General features: G+C 34.4%; 1 protein-coding gene across 35 annotated transcripts in view; it reads right to left on the bottom strand.

Annotated features, from left to right (window-relative positions):
• ADGRL3 (adhesion G protein-coupled receptor L3) overlaps positions 1-26,289 on the bottom strand; it is an 828,850-nt gene that overhangs the window by 522,589 nt on the left and 279,972 nt on the right. For all 35 annotated transcript variants that reach the window (XM_045473912.1, XM_045473918.1, XM_045473914.1 and 32 more), the window contains exon 3: positions 1,899-2,155. In XM_045473912.1, the coding sequence (XP_045329868.1) occupies positions 1,899-1,953 (55 nt within the window). In that variant the 5' untranslated portion in view covers positions 1,954-2,155. The remainder of the gene's footprint in view (positions 1-1,898; positions 2,156-26,289) is intronic.

Genomic DNA, 26,289 nt, shown 5'->3' on the forward strand with positions numbered 1-26,289 from the left:
GGTGGGGAGCGGGGTGAGACAGGTCCAAATCCAAGTCCCATGATCTGTGGCTCAGCCATGTTTGGGGCCAACTGAAATACATAGCGGGTATCAGTTTCTAGAAATTAGAAATTTCACCTCTGAAAAGAGAGCCTCTTACAATGTCTATTTCTGCTATTTTTAATCTACCTTCCCCTAACCAAGTATAACTTTAGACTGACTTTTTAAATATGAATTTTATGTATACATATAGAAACAGTGAAAGAGTTTTGTTTTTTGTTTTTTTCTGATTATCAACATCAAATGAAATAGCTCTTATGGTTAGCTAATTTCCAGTTGTTACAATTAGAACAAAAATAAACTAGTGAGGCAGATAGTATGATGAAGAAAATTAACATGTTCAAACACTGAATACTTGTCATGCACTGTGCTAGATTCTCTACACATGCTATTCATTTAATCCTCAAAATAACCTTATGAGTGAGGCATCTTTATAACACCAAAAAACCCAATTAGAATAATCTTTAGATATACAGATAATTAGAAAAATACTTGTTTAAAGGGACAGAATTCTTTTATTGTCCCTTACCACAAAATGATATATGTACCCAATTATGTGAATGTAAGTTCTCCATCAGTATATGGATTAAAGAAACATTTTGAAATTTTTGATGAATTTGCATCATTTAAAACTAGATAGTTGTACAGGTTTACTTTCATGTCTTTAATAAAGCACTACCTTACGTTGTAGTGATTACTTTAGAAAACATGTGCTAAACCAGGGAAACTTTAGGGAAAAAAATGTCAAAAGACACAGAAGGTATTTTATCCAGTTTTTATAGTGATGGCAGAATGTAATTCAAGTTGACACAAGAATATGTGCCAAATTCAGAACTGCATCCCTGATAAACTACAACAGATATTTGTAGTCAATTAAAAGCCAAAAGTGGGCTAAAGAGGCTAAAAATTGATTTCAGGTGCTTGCTACACTATACTATTCTGAGACCTCTTAAGCAGTGGTAAATACAGCTGTGTCCCTTTCTTTGCTATAATTGCCATTAATGTATGAGAGAGTGACTGTGTTATACCATTTTCATCTTAGTGCAAAACCAGTGATAATTAGTAGAAGACTTTAAATTGTCAATAAGCTACATATGTATGTAGACTCTGCCAGCTTTTAGAAAGATTCAGTGAATATTCTACTAAGCCGTATAGAGTTTCTCTTATTTATTAAATAATTATCTTTCACAAAATTTGCAACGATGGATCATTTAACTATCACATTTGTGTTATAAATACCAAAATGTCTAAATGAACAAAATATACAGTTTTTTATAAGGTGATTAGTTTTCTTCCGTAAAATTATCTTTCAGCATATGTTCATATCATTTTGGCATTTTTTTTCTTTCTTTGCATTAAAAGGTATATGAAAGAAACTATTTTTGGTTAAATAAGAGGTTTAGTTTGCATTCTGTATATTAAAGACTGAACACAGTAGTAAACACTCAGAAACAAACGATTACTTGGTGTAAGAAAGCAGATTTTGGGGGTGTTTTCTTTCAAATATACATACTTATTAAATTAAAAAGTATTGTAATTACAAAAATATGAAGGCCAAAAAATTCAGAATAAATGATATAGTTAACAATTCAGCTGATTTTCCACAAGTGTGGTAAAAACAAATAGTAAAACATGCAAAAATTCTTTAAAAAATACATTTCAAAAGCTACTTTCAGAAATCAAACTCAAAGTTGTATTTATTGCAGCTCATGGTACATATTATGGACTTTTTAATTTAATTTACTTCTATTTATGCAGGCAAAAGCTGCTAAATCATGCAGCAAAGATTTACAAGAAAGGATCCAGTGCAAATAGGGACAACATGAAGCTTCGCACAGAAAACTAAGTAAAGGTCTTACCTTGAATGATCGGTGCTATGAGCATCACAAAGACTAGTAGCTGTGATGGCCACATGGCTGTGAGCTCGGGCGTGAGTGCCTCAAAACTGAGTGTTCCCAGCGTGAAACAAAATGAGTGTATTTCTGGTTCCTCTTCTGTATTCCAAGACCGATGATTTAAAAAAACAAAACAAAACAAAACAAAAAAAAACAACTTTCCCTCAAAAAAAAAAAAAAAATCCTCAAAAACAGAAACACCAGTATCCCAAATTTGAATCCTGCAAACAAGAAAACAAAATGGATTATCAAATACACATATTCTCATCTTAATTCCTTGAAAGTTCATTTGCTGACTTGAACATCTGTATACCTCCCTCCCTTCATTCTAATTTATTAAGGCGTCATATATAAAAATGAGGAAGTAACCTGCAGGACACTATTTATGCATATATCACCACAGAGTTTATTTCCCTGCTTGCAAACTGACTGAAAGAAATAATTCAGTCTCGCTGGAAAAGTTAATATCAATGTTATATCAATTTGTACCATAATAAATTAGCAATTGATTTGTATAATTTGTTAATATGTATAGAGTTGGGGTTTATTTTATATAAAAATTTTCCACTAACCTATTTTTTACTAGCATTAGAATAATAAAGCAAAAAATTCATTCATTACCATTACCATAAGATTCATTGATCACCATATACTACAAGTTAACAAATAAAAGTTACATGTATGAGTCTTACTTTCATTCTAGTCCCTGATATTCAATTCAGAAATCATTCTAAATATTAACTATATTATTTTCCAAAGCATCTTTGTACATTAATCCATGAAGATCTTAGATTTATGTTAAGTACTTATGCTTAAATATAGCTAATTCATTCAAAGGAGGTTGACTGAATATCCGCTGAAATACAAAGCACTGGGCTAGGAACACAGGATAGGACACTGAACAAAACATGGAAATGATTCTTCAGGATCTTACAATTTAAGATGTGGAATCTTGCTTAAAAGTTTTAAATATGTATGGAAGACATTAAAAACTTTAAGCATTAAGAAAGTTATTTTACTGAACCAAACTGATAGAGCTGCCTTCTCTTAAAGACTGCACAGATTTATCTTAAGAAGTAAAAATACCAAAAGAGTGTGACCCAAATTTTGAAGATGTTTTTCACAGTCAGCACCTTTAAAACGGATCAATCAGTACAAACTGGGTCGTTCTCCTCTCTCTCTCTTCTAGAAAGCCCTATAGAAATCTCCATATAATGAAATTTATTTCTATCAGGAAAGGAGTTCGCATTTCAAACCCAATATTTAAAACAATTTCATATTTTGGGCTTATAAATTTAAAAGTTTTCCAGAAAGGGTTATACAAAATAGAGATAGTTTACTGAAGCCTGTATTGATAAATCTCATTCCGATGAAATAAATTCCAAACATTTCTGAAATATTTGCCTTAGTTATAAGGCAAAACTACACAGATTTATGTGAATTTCTGGCATTGTTACTTATAGCATGGCACTTAAGAACACAGATTCTGGAGCAAGACCACCCAATTTCAATGATTTCAATTATTAGCTCTACCAGTACTGTGACCTTGCTTGAGCAAGTCATTTAAACCCTCAGTGCCTCACTTCCCTAGTTGATTCATATGCCTATATGAACATTTAACGAGCTAAAATTTGGAATCTTAAATTATATACGTAAAAATATGTACTGCCCAGAACAGTGTCTAGAACATAAGTGTATGTCTTCAGATTATTATACATCTCATTAGTTTTCAACATTATCCTATTCATCCTTTTAACATGTATGTATTAAGAAGCAAGACCATTCAATAATTTGGCTCAAAAATGTTTTGACTCACTATGGTATAGACAGGCTCCAAGAACACTAAATCTGAACACAATAGATTAAAAAAAAGTTTCATCTCACAGACACATTGTAAGAAAATGAAGCTCACAGGAGACAGTCCAATAATATTTTACTTTGACAAATAGGATTGATGAGAAAAGAAGTGGTTGAGAGAAAAGAGAAGGTATGTGGAAAGGAAGCATGTGAAATATTTCCGTTCCTTTTCCTATTCACACTCTGACAAAGAAATCATTCAGAACTTATTCTTAATTGCTATGTGTGTAACGCTTTCAAAGAATAACTTTTGAAAAAAATTGCTAATTTAAAACATTATTTAATATACATGTGATAATTAATGGGCACTCAAAAATGGATACTAAAACTGACTGATATACCACCAAGTAAACAATACTTCCTTATTCTCAACATTTAGTTACTATGTCTTTTCTTTTCTTTCCTCTAAGTCCATTGAATATACCAGTGTCAAAAATGGCATTAGATGCATGTATGCACAAAGACACACACAAACACATAAATATACACAGAACTACTTTGCCATTGGAAATAACCGTGGGTAGCCACTAGGTGAATTATTTATTCATTACTTGAAAAATATATACTAAATACTAACTCTGGCAAATACTGAGAATGCAGATGAAGGAGAACAGTTTTTCTCACAACTCACACTCATGGGAAAAACAGAACACAGGAAAGGAAGTTACAAGATAAAGAAGAGAATAAATTATATTCTCTTATTTATTTTATTATTTTAATTATTATTTATTTAATATTTAATATTTAATAAATAATTAATTATTTAATTAATTATTTTAGTGCCTATCATATATCAAGAAGTATTCTGGATATTATACAATTATCTGCTTTAATTCTCCATTCAAATCTGTAAAGCAGATAATATGATTTCATGTTTACTGAGGAAGAAAATCAAAAATGTTATGCAACAAGAATTCCAAACCAAATGTCTGATTCCAACACCAGTGTTCTTTGCTCTCTCTATAGTAGAAATAAACAAGAAAATGTAAGAGGATAATTAGGGGTATTAATTGTGCAAAGGAAGGGGCCAATGTAGCAAGTTTCCCAAAAAGTATTAGGCCTTTCTTAAATATGCTTTTTTTTTTATTTTTTTAAATGTTTATTTATTTTTGAGAGAGAGGGAATGAGTGGGGGAGGGGCAGATAGAGAGGGAGACAGAATTTGAAGCAGGCTCCAGGCTCTGAGCTGTTAGCACAGAGCCTGACACGGGCCTCGAACTCACGAACCACAAGATCATGACCTAAGCTGAAGTCAGATGCTTCACCGACTGAGCCACCCAGGCGCCCCTTAAATATGTCATTTGATTGTGAAGAGTGGAGAACCTGGAACAGCATGGATATATTAGGTAGACATAGAGGGGCAAAGAGAAAAGTGAAGACATGTTTAAAAAGGAACCCAGACTAATTGTAACATGGTATCCTTCGGAGGAACAGGGAAAATTATTTCCATAGTGAAATATGAGTATTACTATTGTGAATTCTTGTTTTAGTGGAAATCAGAATAGTTTATTTCATGTTATATATTTCCACAATGATAAAACAGTGGGAGAAAGTTACTTTATAGAAAAGATAAGAAAATGCATATTATTTATAATAATGATTTGTTTTAAGATATCATAGCAGGACATGAAACCACATCTACTCAGATATTTTTCATTGTATTTGAGCATAGGAATTTGTTTTCATGATTATCAGGTAAACAGAGGTGAGGAAAGAAATTGAGAATAGAAGCTATTATTTAAAGAGGGTAACATGTCCTCACAATCCAGTAACATCACCCACCTATCATTCACCCACAGCCCCAAAATAATGTGCTAATATGGGGGCATATATAATAAAATTGCAATAATTAAACCATATAATTTTTTTAAAATTTTTTTAATGATTATTTATTTTTGAGACAGAGACAGAGCATGAATGTGGGAGGGTCAGAAAGAGGGGGAGACACAGAATCTGAAGCAGGCTCCAGGCTCTGAGCTGTCAGCACAGAGCCTGACATGGGGCTCTAACTCAAAGACAGTGAGATCATGACCTGAGCCGAAGTCGGAGGCTCAACCGACTGAGCCACCCAGGCGCCCCAAACCATATAAATTTTAATAGATACTTTGAAAGACAAGATTGCTCATATCCTATAGAAAGACAAACTATTATTGCTTGCCTACTAACAGTGAAAAAAAAATAGGAAACTTTCTGGGATATTTTGTTTTCTAATTTACGTTATTAACTACCAAAACAATCAGTTTCATACAAAAGGGATTTCCACTTAAGACATCTCTGAAACAAAGCTCTTCAAACACACACAGAGAAGAAAAACCAAGAAAAGGCACTAAAGACTCATCAAGTCACATATAACAAGAAAATTACACATAAAAAAGACTCGCTATTGATATCAAGCATTTAACCAATTTCAAAACACAGTTCCACCTACAATAAATTTCTTTTGCCTTCTCTATGTACCACACACTGTGTTAACACTGTGGGTCAAGGGGGAAGAGTGTGGCTACAAGTCTAAGACGTAGTAGCCCTTTTACAACCACTGACAGTAAAATATAAATGCTAAAAGGTATATTTACCAATAATTATAGCGCTGTGCAGAATGTGATATGTGTTACGTGAGATGTTCTAGGAACACAAAGTGAAAAGCTGTCAGATGTTCTTTTGTAAATGCAAGGGATTTAAAATTATACTTGACACAAAATTAAGGTTGCCAGAGGGAGGGAGTGGTAATACGCAGAATGGGCAAAAGGCAGTGAGAGATACAGGCCTCCAGTAATGGAATGAATAAGTCACGGGGATAGAAGGTACAGTATAGGGAATATCGTCAATAGTATGGGCATAGTGTTGTATGGCGATACATGGTAGATATACTTGGATGAGCAGAGCCTCACATATAGACTTATTCAACCAATATGCTTTGCACCCGAAACTAATGTAACATTGTGTCTCAACTATACTTCAATTAAAAAAAATTATGCTGACCTAATATTCTGGTGTTAAGGCAAGATTGAATACCTCTCTGAATCTCAGTTACTGCAAGTATAAAAGAGAGAACAATATTCACCTTGCAAATTGGTTGTGAGGTTTACAGATAACGCAAAATACCGTGTGACAGAGATTATCACTGATCATGCATGTCTGTTAGTGTGTGTCTGTCATTCACCAACTTCCTTTGTTTCCTTTATTCCTTCAAAACTGAGGGATAAAGGAAACACCTGATCTCCACCCCTCTCACTTCCAAGTTTGATGACTAATAGCACAGGTATCTGGGTATCCACACTCTCCTTGAGAATTCTATAGCTGAACAATGCACACTAAAGTAATGTGAGGTTTCATAAAGGAGAATTTTCAGTGTTTCTCTCATTTAAAATATACTATTTATGACACTAATTTCCAATAATAAACCAACACACTAATGTTTTAAAAATTATTCATAAAAGGTGGCATTTCTAATTTTTATCAAAGATTACCAATTATGACAGTTTTGCCTGCTACCCTATACAAATCATTAATCATTAATATTTAAGATTATAATTATGAAACTGTGTTATTTGACTGATGTTCCATTAAAAGTTAAAAAAAAATCACAAAATGGAAAGATATTCTACAAATGTTTTATGTAACCAAAGCCTTCTGTCATAAACTATACAGATCATCCCTTATTTGTTAAATTTAGACTAACCTGCCCTCATATCCAATACACTTACACTCTGAAAGTTATTTGAACTTTTCTTGTTATTGCTGAAACAAAAGTTCTTTTAAATTTAAAACATTGATTTTACTTTGGGCAAATTCTCACCTTAAATTGTAGTGTCATAATTTGTTTTCCCTGTTTAAGTTTTTGATGTGTCCTTCTTTTTTTAAAAAAAAAAAATTTTTAACGTTTATTTATTTTTGAGACAGAGAGACAGAGCATGAACAGGGGAGGATCAGAGAGAGAGGGAGACACAGAATCTGAAATAGGCTCCAGGCTCTGAGCCATCAGCACAGAGCCCGACGTGGGGCTGGAACTCACAGACCATGAGATCATGACCTGAGCCGAAGTCAGACGTTCAACCGACTGAGCCACCCAGGCACCCCTGATATGTCCTTCTTAAATCATATTTGGAAGCTTTAATTTTTGTTGTATATTCACTTCCTTTCTACACACTCCAGATACTATTTATCTTGGAATCATTACCTTCCTTTGAGCTACTCTTTTTTTTTTTTTTTTTTTTTTTTTAAGAGAGAGAGAGAAAGTATGTGTGTGAGTGGGGAGAGGGGCAGAGGGAGAGAGAGGATCTTAAGTAGTCTTCTCTCTCAGTGCGGAATTGGACACAGGGCTCGATTCCACGACCCTGGAATCATGACCTGAGCCACAAGCAAGAGTCTGACACTCAACCAACTGAGCCACCCTGGCACCCCAACATTTTAGCTACTCTTAATCACATTTCTGTAAGATAATTTACTCTCTCAATCTTTTTCCAAGGAAAATTGCATTTTATTATTAACCTCAAAATAATAATCTATTGAAGATACTATATCCTTTTTCTATTATTTGTACATTTTCCCAAGTAATAAATGTTCATTTATCACAAGTTTTGCTAACTATGAACTTTAGTTCATATGAACTTTATAAATTTAAATTAATCCATATTTTACTTTGCCTATTTGCTTCTTTTTGCCATGTAAATCTTTTTCAGAGGTCAATCTTTTTACATGTTTAGTGCACGCCAGATGTATAAAGTGCCACATAGCTCTATTTTAATAATTAATTGGTTTATAGTCCTATAGCCCCATTGCTAATTATAATACAGGAGTTTCCTATATAACATGGTTTGTTTTTCCTTATTTCATATAGGGAAATCATAGCTATTAACTCAAAGGAAAACAAAAAATCCTTACTTTTTTTTTTTTTTTTGAGATTTTTTTTTTGCATTTATTTATTTATTTTTGAGAAAGAGACAGAATGAACAGAGAAGGGGCAAAGAGACAGAGAGGGACAGAGGATCCAAAGCGGGCTCTGTGCTGACAGCAGAGAGCCTGATGTGACCCTCAAACTCACAAATCATGAGATCATGACCTGAGCTGAAGTCAGAAGCTTAAGTGACTGAGCCACCCAGGCACCAAAAAACCCTTACTTTAGAAGTGTTTACAAATATCACTTGGGTATTATTCTTCCAGGGTTAGTACCTGGATTCGGAAATTTGAATGATTTGAAATTACATTCATTAACAAATCAAATATTTACCACGATCCTTCTCCATAAATTATCTTTTTTGTTATATACAATTGACATATGGCAACCTATGAAAAATAATATAAATATAAATGTGATTAACCTAGCTATTCTATCATTTGTCACTACCTTAACAAGTAAATATCCATTACAGAGCATCTATGTAATCTGATTTATGTGCACATAGCTCACTACATTTATAAATAAGATCTACCAATTGTAGCCCAAAAAAGACAAGTGTTTTTGAGAAATATTAATTTAATAAGACTGGAAAATATATTTCACCTACATTGTTTAGTGTGGCACAGATGCTTATATGAGAGGCTTTATTCAAATCTAAGATTGCAAGATTTCTATGATTTGCCAGTGCTGCATAATCATAAGTACATATACAGCAATGTTTCATAGTCCATGTCCTATGAAATGACAGATGACCTTTCTCCCAAAAGTGTCTTTCCAAAAGTAGTTTTACATGGACGACTCCTTCTGATGTGAATGGACATTCTATGAAATAGTTAATTCTTAAGGTAAAGAAGCAGGTTAGCAAGATAAACTATTAGATTATAAGATAGTTTCCTCCCACCACAATCCTATAAAATATTAAAATGTTTGGTGTGTGGGGCGCCTGGGTGGCGCAGTCGGTTAAGCGTCCAACTTCAGCCAGGTCACGATCTTGCGGTCCGTGAGTTCGAGCCCCGCGTCGGGCTCTGGGCTGATGGCTCAGAGCCTGGAGCCTGTTTCTGATTCTGTGTCTCCCTCTCTCTCTGCCCCTCCCCCGTTCATGCTCTGTCTCTCTCTGTCCCAAAAATAAATAAACGTTGAAAAAAAAAAAAAAAATTAAAAAAAAAAATAAAATAAAATGTTTGGTGTGATCATCACTAGGGAGAAGTAAAAAGAATTTTAAACGAGTTTAGACTGAGTAAATATGCATTTTTTTAAATTTATTTATTTGAGAGAGAGAGAGAAGGAGAGCGCACAAGCACACAAGCAGGGGAGGGGCAGAGAGAGAGAGAATCCCAAGCACGCTATATATTGTCAACACAGAGCCCAATGCAGGGCTCAAACTGAAGAACTGTGAGATCATGATCTGAGCAGAAATCAAGAGTCCTACGCTTAACTGACTGAGCCACAAAGGCGCCCCTTAATGATTTTATTATTTTTATGGCAGCTATAATTGGCAGTTTATGAAATCTATACACATTGTGTTTCTTTTAAAGTTTTCTTGGTGTTTACTAAAAGAATTATATCTATTATTTCTTTTTTTTTTTTTTTTTTTTTAGTTAGGCATATCTTTTTTTTTTCAACATTTATTTATTTTTGGGACAGAGAGAGACAGAGCATGAACGGGGGAGGGGCAGAGAGAGAGGGAGACACAGAATCGGAAACAGGCTCCAGGCTCTAAGCCATCAGCCCAGAGCCTGACGCGGGGCTCGAACTCACGGACCGCGAGATCGTGACCTGGCTGAAGTCGGGCGCTTAACCGACTGCGCCACCCAGGCGCCCCTATCTATTATTTCTTAACTGAGAGAGTAAAGGTGACTATACTATTACTTTGGTCCTCGTATTTGTTTGTTTTTAAAAATTATTTAAAAGCATTTAAAAAATATTTGTGTTTTAAAAATTAAACACTTTAACATTTTGACTCTGAAAACAAAAGCATTGCAATAAGTTTAAGGATCTTTTCTTTCTTTATTGATGGAGAAAAAAACCAACAACGTTGTATTAAGTAACTATTAACAAGTATTCAACTAGGGAGATGGGGGGATGGGTTAACGGTGATGGAATTAAGGAATGCACTTGTGATGAGCACTGGGTGATTTATGGAAGTGTTAAATTAACTATATTGTACACCTGAAACTAATAGAACACTGTGAACTCATTGGAATTAAAATAAAAACTTAAAAATTAAAAAAAAAAAGTTTCCATAGATTAAAACAAACAAACAAAAACACACACACAAGAAGAAAATGGTGATGGTCATGCAGACGAATCATACACATTCTACTAATACTTGGTTAGTCCTACTAAGTTTCATAGATGACCCTGTGCTTTAGCCATACAAGGGCACTTGCAGACTCTTGAATGTGCTGTTTTCTCATCTCCAAGCCTCCATCCTCTTTTTTATAACTTCACTCATCCTTCAAAATGCAATTAAACAACTTTTCTGGCAGAACTTCCCTGTCTTCTTCCTTTATATTCTCACTGTCTAGTATTGGGCCAAGTAATAGGTACCCAATAAATTTTGAAACAATGATAAATGATACAGGGATCAATACTGGTACTGAGAACATGTTCTTCCTTTCCACTGAAGAAGGCATTGGAAGGAGACAAAGGTTTCAGAGATGAGGAAGAAGAATGGAGATGTGAAGAATATAAAATTCTTATGTATGAATTCACTTTTGGAATCACATAAAATTGAGCCTCTGATAAAAACAAATGGAACAAGGTAAATATTCAACTACATACCTTAATTGCGTCTGAGTGACCAAATTATTTGCATCAAAATTTATAAAAAAGTATTTAACTATCATGCCTACTTAGTAGCAATAGGGAGCTGAACATTTTAGTAATAAACACTATCTTAACTAGTACTTGATCCCTTTGGAGATTCAGAGGAGAGATAATACAACCATCTTGTTTAATATTTTCTTTCTTTCTTTTTTCTTTCTTCTTTCTTTCTTTCTTTCTTTCTTTCTTCCTTTCTTTTCCTTATTATTATTATTTTTTTTTTATTAAATTTTTTTTTCAACGTTTATTTATTTTTGGGACAGAGAGAGACAGAGCATGAACGGGGGAGGGGCAGAGAGAGAGGGAGATACAGAATCGGAAACAGGCTCCAGGCTCTGAGCCATCAGCCCAGAGCCTGACGCGGGGCTCGAACTCACGGACCGCGAGATTGTGACCTGGCTGAAGTCGGACGCCTAACCGACTGCGCCACCCAGGCGCCCCTGTTATTTTTTTAATATAGGAAATTTATTGTCAAATTGGTTTCCATACAACACCCAGTGCTCATCCCAAAATTGTTTAATATTTTCAAGAAATATTGAATTCAATCTACCCACACATGTGTTCCTTTAGTAATATGTACCGAGATCTTCAGTGAATACAAAGAATGTAAACTTTTTTTTGGTCATAGGAGATATGTCTCATATAAATATATATATATATATATATATATATATATATATATATATATATACACACACGCACACACACACACGAGTTTAAGCCCTGCACATATATATATATATATATATATATATTTATGAGATACCCACATACACATGCATTATAGAAAGGAGAGGAAGAAAAGGAAGAGCAGGAAGAGAACACTGCAGGAGGGCTACAGGAAGAGATAACAAAGGAAATACAAATAATAAAATACAAATTCAAATATAATAAAGACAAGAGTTTTAAAAAAATAGAGGAAATAATCGCTTGGAAGATCTGGAAGACCTTCTAGAAGAAAATGGTAATTGTGCTAGAATATGAGGAAATGAGTGAGATTTCACTAAACAGTGACTGAAGGATGAACGTTGTGGGTTAAGGGTTGCTGTGAAAAAGGTAAAGATGATAGAAGACAGCATATTACAGAACGGCCAGTCACTTTGTCTGTCAGGTACACTGAGTAAGGAGGAGCTGCAGAAAATAAATACACAACCTGTTGGAGGAGCAGAAGAAAAGATTTGAAAGCTTCACAAAGGAATTTGAATCCAATTTGGTCAGTTTTTACCTGTGTATTTTTGTAATATTTAAATATCATTTTGCAATGCATTGAAAGGCAAACATAACATAAATACATAAAAATCACTGCAAGTACCATCTTTGAAGAATGAGAGTAAATATTTATTGTGAATATTTTCCAAAAATTTTTAGAATCCTCTATATTGCTCCTGAACGCTTGAACATTTTGTTCTGAGTTTAATTTGTGTAAGTGATCTCTGGTTTGAAATAAACAGCTTGAGTTAATAGAGGTATTAACCTAAATAGAGATATCATATGAATCATTAAATTAATGAACTAACTAGTATTTATACAGTACCCAACATGACACCATACAAAGATAATGCCATCTTTGCATTTTCATAATACGATGCTTTGTCAGGGTTCCAAACTTCCCTAACACTTCTTAGTGGCTATTACACTATTTGAGATCAAATATTGATTCCAGAGAATCACAACACTTTTAGATACAATGGTACTGCTATCCATTTGGCAATGCATTACCTCCAAATGACAAACTCTAACTGTACTATTTATCTTTATAGATGTACATTTAAAATTTTTTTCAACGTTTATTATTTATTTTTGGGACAGAGAGAGACAGAGCACGAACGGGGGAGGGGCAGAGAGAGAGGGAGACACAGAATCGGAAACAGGCTCCAGGCTCTGAGCCATCAGCCCAGAGCCTGACGCGGAGCTCGAACTCCCGGACCGCGAGATCGTGACCTGGCTGAAGTCGGACGCTTAACCGACTGCACATATTACGTATGTATATGCCTTGGCCTAGATGTGGATATAGTTATATTTTTCTTAATCCTTCCTTTTTTTTTTAATGTTTATTTATTTTTGAGAGAGAGAGACAGCATGAGCAGGGGATGGGAAGAGAGAGGGAGACGGGATCCGAGCCTAACTGAGCCATTCAGGTACCCCTCTTAATCCTTTATGTCTGCACTTTAAAAAAAAAAATACTAAGCTCCTGTCTTCAAGTATTAGATATTGCATAAGACAGAACCATCAGAAGCAGCAAGAATGAAAGGTACAACATGAACTTTGGAATGAGAAAAAGTGTTAAATCTTCTCCAAGTTGTAAGCTATATGACCATAGGCAGATTACCTCAATTTTCTATACCCTAATGTTCACATCTGAAATTAATACATATTCCACCAGGTGGTTATAAGGTTTAAGTAAATATATATAGTACCTATAAAGATTCCTGGCAAGAGTAGGCATTTAATACATAGAAAAATCTTTCTTCTCATTTAACGTAAGTTTTACGCTCAAAAGTAGGGTTAAAAATGGTAAATGAAATTACATCTGGTGGTAAGTATGGATAGAATCAGAAACACTGAAAAACTATGCTTTTAGAAGATTAAATTGGTAGTGGTCTATAGAAGAAATGGAGGGGAAAGAAAAACTACCTTACCATGTCAATGACAACATTTTTCAGAGTTAGTATGGTAGGAGTCCACAGTGACCTAGAAGCCTAGAACTGTGACTTAAAATAAAGATTATTTGAAGAAAGTCAAGACAACACATTTTCAAGTTGTATAAATATCAGTTATATGTTTTTCGGGGTGGGAAGAAAAAGAAATCAGGATGGGAAACTGAGGGAAAAAATGAAGGATGGGCACAGAAGATACAGAAAAAAAAGTTAAATCAAATTAGAAGTAGGAAGAGTAGTTTAGGAATACAACTGCATTTTCCTAGAATTTTCACTCAAGTCTGCGTTCTTCCTTCATTTCTTCCCCATCCCTCCCTCCACAAGTTTCAGAGAGGTCGGAGCAAAGAAAGACCTCTTTGTATTCAGTTAGTGTTTTTTTAAAGGTCACTTACAACACTTTTCAAGCAAGGAAATGCTAAATCTCAACAAGCTGTCTGAAAAACTAGCAAATGACTTTTTTCATTGCTTAAGTACAACACCTATCTGCTTATAATTATATTTCAAATACAGTTTGATGCTACGTTAGAAAACAAGTAATCCAGGAAGCTAATTTTAATAGGAAAGTTCTCTAGAGTAAAAGTCCCATGTAATTGTCTTTCAGATAATGTTATAATCTATTAAGTGTCTATTAATGTTTAGGAACAAATTTGGATTTAATGAACATGGCTATTTTTGGCTTTAGGGCAGCATATCATTTAACCATGAAACAGATTGATGTTTTACACAGGATCATTTTCTTGCAAAGTGTCCTTGAGTTAACCTCTTCCCCAAGATCCTACAAAGCATTTGACTGAAGTCTGTTTCCAACAGGCTTTGAATAAGAGAATATTTGCTTCTACTGATACATGCAATAGGAAATAAAGTAAGTTTGAAATTAAGGTAAGGAGAAATAATTATGTTAATGCAATTAGTTTGGAAAACAATTCAACTGCTTTAAATGAGATGAAATTAGGAAATGGATCTCATATTCTTTCCATACATCTGATTTGTCAATAGATCCTTTACTTCACTCTTCAAGAATAAAAATACAGTTGATATTTACACAATGCAGGGGTTGAGGGAACCAACTCCGTGCAGTTAAAAATCTGGGTATAACTTTTGACTCCCCCAAAAGGTAACTAATAAATAGTTACCAATAACATAGTTGATTAGCACACATTTTTGTATGCTATATGTATTATATACTGTATTTTAGAATAAAGCTAGAAAAAAGAAAATATTAAGAAAATCATATGGGGGGCACTTGTGTGGCTCAGTCTGTTGAGCATCCAACTCTTGATTTCGGCTCAGGTCACAATCCCAGGGTCCTGGGATTGAACTCGCGTTGGGCTCCAGGCTGAGCACGGAGCCTGCTTAAGATTCCCTCTCTTTCTCATTCTCTCTCTCTCTCCCTCCCACTCCCCCCCCATCCCTCTCCCCCAACTCATGCTCTCTAATAAAAAAAAATAGGGGTACCTGGGTGGTTCAGTCAGTTAAGTGTCTGACTCTGTTTCAGCTCAGGTCATGATTTCACGGTTTTTGATTCTGAATCCCAGATCTGGCTCTGTGTTGCCAGTGCAGAGCCTGCTTGGGATTCTCTCTATCTCCCTCTCTCTGCCCCTCCCCTGCTCTCTCTCTCTCTCAAAAATAAATAAACTTTAAAAAAAAAGGAAAACATTTTTTTTAATTAAAAAAAGAAAATCCTAAGGAGAGAAAATACATTTATAGTATTGTACTGTATTTATTGGGGGGAAAAATCCATGTATAAATGGACCCATACAGTTCAAACCCATGTTTCTCAAGAGTCATCTATGCTCATAAAATCTCAACTTTTTATTATCAATGTTAGTCTGAATCAATAAGTCTAATTTAATTTCTAATAAGAGGCTGTGAATCTATTTCAAAATCTAAAGTGCAGTAGGCAAGATAATCTTCTTTATAACAGTAAACAGCTATTGAGCCCTTACATACCCAGGCACTGTCCTAAGAGCTCTTCACATATTAATATATCAATCATTTAATTGATTTTAAATATAAGCATTATGGTTATTCCTATAGAAACTCTAAAGAAAGGGACTAATATTTTTTTTTTCATTTTTTAAATGTTTTATTTGTTTTTGAGACAGGGAGAGAGAGAGATGGGGGGGTCAGAGAGAATGAGCAGGGGAAGGGCAGAGAGGGAAACATAGAATCTGAGGCAGACTCCAGGCTCTGAGCTGTCAGCACAGAGCCTGATGTGGGGCTCAGACATGGAGTTCAAACTCACAAACTGAGATCATGACAAGAGCTCAAGTCGGAAGCTTAACTAACTGAGCCACCCAGGCACCCCCAGAAATGGACTATTGTTATTCCTACTTGACAAATGAGGAAACGAGGAAACAGAGGGGCTAAGAGTGTAAAGAGCTTGCTGAGGTCATATAGCTAAAAATAAACAAGCCCAGATTTACACCTGAACAGTCTCGATCCATAGTGTGTGCTTCCATTCACTTGATTCTACCGTCTCATACCACTTCTATTGACCACTGATTCCAAAGCAGTACTAGTACAAACTGAATGTTTGTCACCCCCCCCCCCACCCCGTCCAAAGTTCATGTGTTGAATACTAATGCCCAATGTGATGGTAATTGTAGGAGGGGCCTTTGGTGAATAATTAGGTCACAAGAGCAGAGCCCTCATGGATGGGATTAGTGCCTTTATAAAACAAAGTCCAGAGAAGTTTCTGGCCCGTTCCACCATGTGAAGTTACAGAAAGAACACGGCTGTCTATCACCAGGGAACTGAACTCTCACCAGAACCCAACCATACTGGCACCCTGATCTTGAACTTCCAGTCTCCAGAACCGTGAAAAATAAATTTCTATTGTTTATTAGACACCCAGTCTATGGTATTTTTGTTATAGATTCCTGTGCTAAGGCAGCACTTTACATAAACGTAAGGTGCTTTTAGCTAGGTTTGGGTAGCATTTAATTTAGGAGTTGTAGGAAATAAGATGAAGATTTAGGATATAGGCATACACTGATATATTCAAACAAGCTTCAGATTGAGAGAATCATGCAATCAACAAAAAGCCTTCATTAACTTCACTTTTAAATAACTCCTACCTAGCATGCTGTATGTCTGGTACATTTGAATAGACAGCAATGACCCATTTTATTCATGCTTGGTTTGGGTATGGGGTAAGACCACAGACTTCATTAGGAGAGCAAGCCAGGAATGATGATTTTGTAGGTTCTTAGGTGCCAACAAAGTGCTTCTTAAATTATACAAAAAGATGAAAACAATCAGAAAAATAAAATAAAAAGATATCTCCCAAATAAAATGTTGGATACTTCAAAACCTATCAATCTCATTCCAATCAGCGTGACTATTTAATTACTGAAGTATTTTTTTCCAAAAAGGGAACCGAGATTACTCTGATTCTTACCGAAAAAAGCAGATAGATGTTCAAAGTAGAATTGTTGTGACTTTATCATAATTATTCTAATGTCAAGATTCAAATTGACAAGTGATCAGTCAAACTAATCTCAAATGATTCTAACATTTGTTGGATTTTTATTATCTACAGAGGCTTTATGATTGGGCTAGATTAGTACTGTCTTCTGCTGTTTTCTTGTTGGCAATTTTATAACTAAAATTACCTGAGTACTTCAAGATTGAAAACCATGATAATATAATACATCTAGTGTAAGTTGGTGTTATAATTAAAGTTCCAGAGTTTGATTTAAAACTGCCATAGTCACATTTTCTCCTGTAAAAATTTAAAAAAATATCTTCAATGCAAATAGCACTACAGTTGAGATTTGTTAAAAGGCTATTTCCATAGCTGGGAACAATGAATTTTAAACGTCAAATTAGGTGACCAGAATCGTATCAAGCCACATTAATGGCTTCAGGGCTGAGCTAGAAAACATCTTATTCTTAACACTACTTCTCTGAATACAATTCCAGCCACAAAGAAACGGACTTAAAGTCTAGAATAGCGAAGTTATAAGAAATGAAGTAGTAATGTCAAAATCATTCTATTCCAATTCCTTCAGGCAGATAAGGAAAAATACACATCTACTCACACTTTCTTTGAAGACTTTCCAAAACCGAGAGGAATGCAGGGGGGAGTTAAATTTCATTACGAGCTAGCGGACTATATCACAGTTTCACTGTGGCTTAGTTATCATGACTGGTCAGTTCCATTCATCTCTTTCATACAAATATTTTGACTTTAAACACGATATTTCACATTGTAAAAAAAAATTCATTAAGTCTCCTTTTCAAAAGCAGTTTAAAACAAGTATTAATAAGAAAATAATACAAGAGTAGACATTTAAAAAATGTGTATCAGACAAGGTCTAAAAATAATTCTGTTAGAACCATCTTAAATAAAAAGGGTATCTATGTTTTAAATATACTTCTTGAGATTATGAGAGAAATGTATTGTGTTTTGTGATTCACAAAGTATTCCAAAAGAGCTTTTCCATATTTCATTCCTTGTAGTTAGTATATCAGTGGCAACCAGGCAGGAGAGAAAATACACATGTTTTGAAATTATCTCATCTCAGTAGGATACACCTGGATAAGTCTCAAATTAAACATTTTCCTTAATGGCCCATTATGGAGTATCAGTGCCTAAAATACCCAAAGGGAGTCAGGGACCATTACTGCCAAGGGAGAGTTTCTAAAGTTGTAGCATATGATGCAATATTTCTGCTGTAACTTTAGCCTGACTAGAAGTTTATTTAAATACATATGTATGGTCTTAAAAGCAATAGCTACCACAGTAAGGTTTAGCATGACCCTAAGACACAATTTAAAAAAATATGAATGCATCAGTACATTTTTATAGTATTGCTTTGATAATTAGCATTTATAGGTAGCTATCAACTTGTAAAACAGGACTTTCTACAAAGTTAACTTTTATTAAAATGTTTGTTTATTTTTGAGAGAGAGCGAGTACACACATGGGGGAGGGACAGGGGGGTGGGGCATGGAACACAGGATCTGAACTGGGCTCTGTGCTGACAGCAGAGAGCCTGAAACAGGGCTCGAACTCACAAACTGCGAGATCATGACCTGAGCCCAAGTCAGACGCTTTACCAACTGAGCGACCCAGGAGCGACAATCAAAGTTAACCTTTAAGATAGCTCCTTTGATCTCAAAATATATTCTTCATGGGGAAGGGAAAAACAAACAAAAACTAAAGTAAACTTAACATTTATACTAAAATGCATATAATTTTGTAGAAACAATCGCCATCATAAAGCTGTTCTTTAGGGGTTCTTAATAGGTGTTAACACAGTGACAGCATTTTACATATATTATTTCATTTTACTCTAATATATAAAACAACTGTAACATGGAGATATTGGCATTCCAGCTTTCAGTATTAAAAAGCCCATCAAAAATACCTCCTTAACTTTTAGAGCTTTAATTAGTAGGCCGACACCAAATGAGTAAAAAGAAGAAATCAGAATGAAACTCTCCTTTTGCTCCATTCCTCTTACTTCTGTTTGTCCTATCACTGTAGAAACTAACACTAAATAGAATAAGGAAAAAGGAAAAAGCACCAAATTAGGTCTGAGGATAAGTAAGTAAAGGGTTGTATGGAATGAAAAAAAAAAAAAATCAAAAGTAAAAAAAAAGGAAAAAAACGAAAAGAGGTAACTTCCAAGTCAGATCCTGTTTAGATTTCCATAATTAGTTTTATAAGATAATGTATGATACTTCTTTTTATTAATGTACATATTTACTCATTCGTATATTGAAATATATATTTATATAAACATACACATAACTATACACAAGGGCATATAATTTTAGTATACCGTTCATTCATATTTTTATCCAATAAATGTTGCAACTCAAAATTATTGTGGTTTTAATAAACTTCTACAAGATAATGTTTATGAATCATTAAAAGCTGCCATTAGTCAACTACTACATTTCAGTGTATATCCGGTATACTTAACAGTAAAAATAAGGGGCGCCTGGGTGGCTCAGTCGGTTGAGCTTCCGGCTTCGGCTCAGGTCACGATCTCACCGTCTGTGAGTTCGAGCCCCGCGTTGGGCTCTGTGCTGAGAGCTCAGAGCCTGGAGCCTGCGTCAGATTCTGCGTCTCCCTCTCTCTCTGACCCTCCCCCATTCATGCTCTGTTTCTGTCTCAAAAATAAATAAACATTAAACAAAAAAAACAGTGAAAATAAATGGCACCTCAAATTAAATAATTTCACAGTTGTCATTTAAAAATTACACTGGATGATTCCTAAAGATAACTACACAAATAATATATTTTCTGATGTAACAAGAAATAAACTCAATTAAAAATAGTGACTTAGGGGCGCCTGGGTGGCTCAGTCGGTTAAGTGTCCGACTTCAGCTCAGGTCATGATCTAGCAGTCGTGGGTTTGAGCCCCACATCAGCTCTGGGCTGGTGGCTCAGAGCCTGGAGGCTGCTTCCGATTTGTGTCTCCCTCTCTCTCTGCCCCTCCCCCATTCATGCTCTGTCTCTCTCTGTCTCAAAAATAAATAAACATTAAAAAAAAAAATAGTGACTTAGTTAAGACAACTGGAACAAAAACAAACAAAAAGTCTTGGTTAATGGGAAGAACAACACTTGAAAAAGAGCAGCCTGATTAAGAAATGTGAAAACAAATGAGCTAACCATAAAAGTGACATACATATCGTACCTATAATAATTTACACTGCATCCTCTGTACTTTTCAAAGTGTTCAAAAACTAGAAACTTCAATGAAATCATCTCACTGATTTAAGCAAGGTAGAATTTTAAAGGATGACTTTTTTTTTTTTAATTTCCCATTAGGTAATAAGATATCTTATATAATTATCCCCAAGTTATATTTAAATTAATTTAGGCCAAATAGCAACCCAATCTAAGTAAAGACACTGAAATGCATAAGAAATGAAAACTTGAAAAAGAGAAGCATAAAAGTGACCGTCCAAAATTATTTTAATAAAGATTATGGCTTAAGATATATGCCTGTGAGACAACAGTTTTCACAAAATTTTACTTTCTTAATAATTAAGACACCTAAATTAGCTTAATGGCTTCTATTTACTCAAAGATACCACTGCTTGGGTCCCCACAAAAAGGCTTTTTTTCCTCTTTGGTAAAAATACCTTTGAGTTATGCGATTTAAGAGTCACATTGATGTTTCAGTACATGAATCATTTCTTTGTTCAGTCCTTTCTCTGCAGAAGGATGATTTTACAAGGACAATTCAGAGCACCTAGGTTCTAAAGTAGCAAAAATTGGCAAATTGTACAAAAAGATATATAGTGTCATTGTTTAAACTTGGCTCTAGCTAGATATAAAGTAGGGGAACACGGATTGACTATGATGGAAAATCCATCAGAGATAGTCAAGCTGGAAAAATATTATATGTATATGTATGATAATCTGGATCATTTTTAACTAACATTTTGTTTAAATATTCTCACTATTTCACAGTGATAGGATAGCAGGTAAAGAGTCAAAGCAGATTATTCTCTATCATGAAAAACGTTGAAACATCTTTATGTTAAAAACATTTCTTAATTTAATAATAATATGTGTATGAATTTTTTAAGAGTTAAAAAATTGTGTTAATTAGAATAATTAAAAATCTGTCTTTTACCTGTTTTAGAATCAGAATATATCTATGCTTTATGGTTTGCTTTTGCCAGCATGTCTGTGATTATTGAATAAGATACAGTTAAAAGCAACCTAAAGATCATTTTCACTTTGCATTTTAGACATTGATTTTTTAGTGATTTAAAAAAATAAGGTGTTCCCTGAAATATGTCAGGACAATCGTATTCAGGAAGAAAACACAGTATTGCTTTTATGAAGATTTACTATAGATTTTTTTTTAATGCTATGCATGAAGATGACATAATTTAAAAACAGTACAAATCCTTTACTTTTTATATTCTAAAAATGTTTGAAAAAAAGGAAAGATCATTACTTTTCTGTGTGAAAGCATAAGATTATTTAGTCAACTAAAGTGGTGGTCTTCTGATAAGTGACCCTCTTTCTCTTTTCTCTATATTTGTTTGTATTATTATTATTAATTTTTAAAAATTTGTAATGTTTATTCTTGAGAAAGAGAGACAGAGTGCAGGTGGGAGAGGGGCAGAGAGAGAGAGAATCGGAAGCAGGCTCCAGGTTCTGATCTGTCAGCACCGAGCCCAATGCGGGCTCGAACTCATGAGTAGTGAATTCATGACCTGAGCCGAAGTCAAGACTTTCAACCAACTGAGCCACCCAGGTGCCCCTGTCATCATCATCATTATTATTATTATTATTATTATTATTGTTTATTTTTGAGAGAGAGAGAGAGAGAGAGAGACAGAGCATGAGTGGGGGAGGGGCAGAGAGAGACACACACACAGAATCCGAAGCAGGCTCCAGGCCCTCAGCTGTCAGCACAGAGCCCAACACGGGGCTTGAACTCACAAGCCAGAGATCATGACCTGAGTCAAAGTCGGACACTTAACTGACTGAGCCACCCAGGCGCCCCCATTATTATTTTTTGAGAGAGAAAGAAAGAGAGAGAGAGTGAGAGAGAGAGAGAGAGCATGTGTGGAGGAAGAGCATGTGTGGAGGAAGGAGAGAAAGAATCTTAAGCAGGGTCCATGCCTAGTGCAGAGCTCATGAGGGGCTCAATCCCACGACTGTGAGATCATGACCTGAACTGAAATCAAGAGTTGGACATTTAAGTGACTGAGCCACCTAGATATCCCTAATGTATTTTTATCTTTAATAAAAATGTATATTTTAATATGTTGTGTTCAAATAAAACACAAATAAATACAATTTATCTCAAACCCGTGATCTTAATAAAAGTACCTAATTAATATATAAAGTCCCAATTAGTCCTAACATAAACGTTTCCATTAATTAATTTTATTTAATGGCCTTTCATTATCTTTTCATGTTTGTATTTTTTTTTATCCTAACAAACTATATCAGTTTTGTCCACATGAAGAACATGTATGTTTGTGGTGAGTCTTGTTGGTCTTTTAAAGTTGGATTTTTTCAAGTCATTTAATGTTTCAACCTCCCTCATTACACCCAGGGTCTCATGACTGAGGTCACTTCATGGCATCATCAACAGTACACATTATTTCGAGGGCGTTATTGTACCTTTATTTTGCCTCCTTCTTGTTATTTTTTAAATTATTTATTATGCAAATAAAACTTTGTTATTACTGGGTCATTTTAGTCAAAATGAAAAAAAAAATGCATGAAATCCTTTCATTTGATTTGGTCACACCACCGAGTGTATCATCGCATATTGATTAGGTCATTGACAATTATATAATGTGAGACCCTAGGTGTCTGAAATAAATGATTGTTCATTACCACAGCCAGCATATTACTAGAGGTGTGTTAGGGACATTTTAATTTTATAATTATATAAAAATATCAATATTCACCATTATACACTGTTCAGTAATCAACTCTTTTAGAGGAATTGATTATGATTTAATAGTAAGAATTCTGTACACCTCAAGGAACTAAGAAGAACAAATGAATCCCAAAGTTAATAGAAGGAAGAAAATAATTAAGATTAGAGAAGACATAAATGAAATAGAGACTGAAAAGAAAGTAGAAAAGATCAATGAAACCAAGAGCTGGTTTTTTGGAAAGATAAACAAATTTCATAAACCTTTAACTAGACTCATCATGAAAAAAAGAAGGCTTGAATAAATAAAGTTAGAAATGAAAGAGGAGACATTGCTATCACAGAAATACAAAGGATCATAAGAGACCACTAGGGACAATTATATGCCAACAAATCTGACAACCTAGAAAAATGAATAAATTCCTAGAAATATAATATGTAATCTTCTAAGACTGAATCATGAAGAAAGAGAAAACCAGGACAAATTACTACTAAGAAGATAGAATCAATAATTTAAATACTCCCCAGAAATGAAAGTCCACAAGTAGACAGTTTCAGTGATCAATTATACAACAAAAGGAAGAATTGATACAAACACTTTTCAAACTCTTTTAAAAATTAGACAAGGAGGGAATACATGTAAACTCATTTTATGAGGCCAGCATTATCCTGATAATCAAAACCAGACAAAGACACCACGAGAAAGGAAAATTACAGGCCAGAATTCCTGATGAACATAGATGTGAAAATTCTCAACAAAATATTAGGAGACCAAATTCAACAATACATTAAAAGGATCATATACCATGGTCAAATGGCATTTATTCCAGGGATGCAAAGATGGCACAACCTATACATATCAATCAGTGTGATACACTGCACTAATAAAATGATCATCGAATGGTCATCTCATTAGATGCAGAAAAAACATTTGATGAAAATGAGCATCCATTTATGATAAAAACTCTCAATAAAGTGGGTATAGAGGGAATGTATGCTACCATAATAAAGCCCAAACATGGCCAGTCCACAGCTAACATCATACTCAATGATGATAAGCTGACAGCTTTTTCCCTAAGATCAGGAACAAGACAAAGATGTCCACTCTCACCACTTTGATGCAACATAGTATTGGAAGTCCTAGCCAGAGCAATTAGGCAGGATAGATAGATAGATGATAGATAGACAGACAGATGCCATCCAAATTGGAAAGGAATAAGTAAAACTGTCACTATTTGCAAATGACATGACACAATATATAGAAAACCCTAAACATTCCACCGAAACACTAGAATAAATGTATTCAGTAAGGTTGCAGGAAACAAAATTGATATACAGACATATATGTCATTACTATACACTAACAATGAAATACCAAAAAAAGAAATTAAGAAAACAATCCCATTTACAATTTCATGAAAAAAAAAATCTAGAAATAAATTTAACCAAGGAGGTGAAAGGCTGGTACACTGAAAACTGTAAGACAGTGAGGAAAGAAATTCGAGAAGACACAAATAAATGGAAAGGTATCTGTGCTCATGGATTGGAAGAATTAATTTTGTTAAAATGTCCATACTACCCAAAACAATCTACAGATTCAATGCAATGTCTATAAATATCCCAATGACATTTTTTACAGAGCTAGAACACGCAATTCTAAAACTTGAATGGAACCACAGAAGATATCAATTAGCCAAAGCAATCTTGAGAAAGAAGAACAAGCCTGAAGGCACCACCCACCCTGATTTCAAACTATATTTCAAAGCTATAATAATCAAAACAGCAGAGAATTTGCAAAAAAGGAACACAAAGGAACAGAATAAGAAGCTCAGAAATAAACCCATGCACATATGGTCCATTGGTTTGTGACAAAGGAGCCAAAAATTTACAATGGAAAAAGGACAATTTCTTTAATAAGTGGTGTTGGGAAAATAGATGGCAACACACAAAAGAACGAAACTGACCTCTATCTTACACCATACACAAAAATTAAATCAAAATAGATTAAAGACTTGAATGCAAGACCTCTAACCATAAACATACTAGAAGAAAGCAAAGGTGGTAGTTCCTTGGCATCAGTGTTGGTGATGATTATTAAAATTTCACACCAAAAGCAAAACAAAAGCAAATATAGACAAGTGGGACCACATCAACCTAAAAAGTTTCTATACAGCAAAGAAAACGATCAACAAGTGATAAGGCAACCTACTGAATAGGAGAAAATATTTACAAATCATAAATCTGATAAGGGGTTAGTATCTAAAAATGCAAATCAAAACCACAATGAGATATCCCCTCACTCATGTTAGAATGGCTATTACCAAAAAGACAAGAAATAAGTGTTGGTGAGGATGTAGAGGAAAGGGAACCTTTGTGCACTACTGGTGAGAATGTAAATAGGTGCAGCCACTATGGAAAACAGTATGGAGGTTCCTCAAAAAATTAAAAATAGAACTATTATATGATCCAGCAATTCCACTTCTGGGCATTTATCCAAAGAAAACTAAACCTCTACCTCAAAAAGATATATGCACCCCCATGTTCATTGCAGTATTTACAATATTCAAGTTATGGAAACAACCTAACTATCCACTGATGGATGAATGGATAAAGAAAATGTGACATATATATACAATGGAATATGATCTAGCCATTAAAAAAAAAGAATAAATCTCTTGTTATTTGTGACAACACGGATAAACCCTTGATGGCATTATGCCAAGTGAAATAAGTTAGACAGGG

This window comes from Leopardus geoffroyi, chromosome B1 (genome assembly GCF_018350155.1).
Source record: "Leopardus geoffroyi isolate Oge1 chromosome B1, O.geoffroyi_Oge1_pat1.0, whole genome shotgun sequence".
Classification (NCBI taxonomy): domain Eukaryota; kingdom Metazoa; phylum Chordata; class Mammalia; order Carnivora; family Felidae; genus Leopardus; species Leopardus geoffroyi.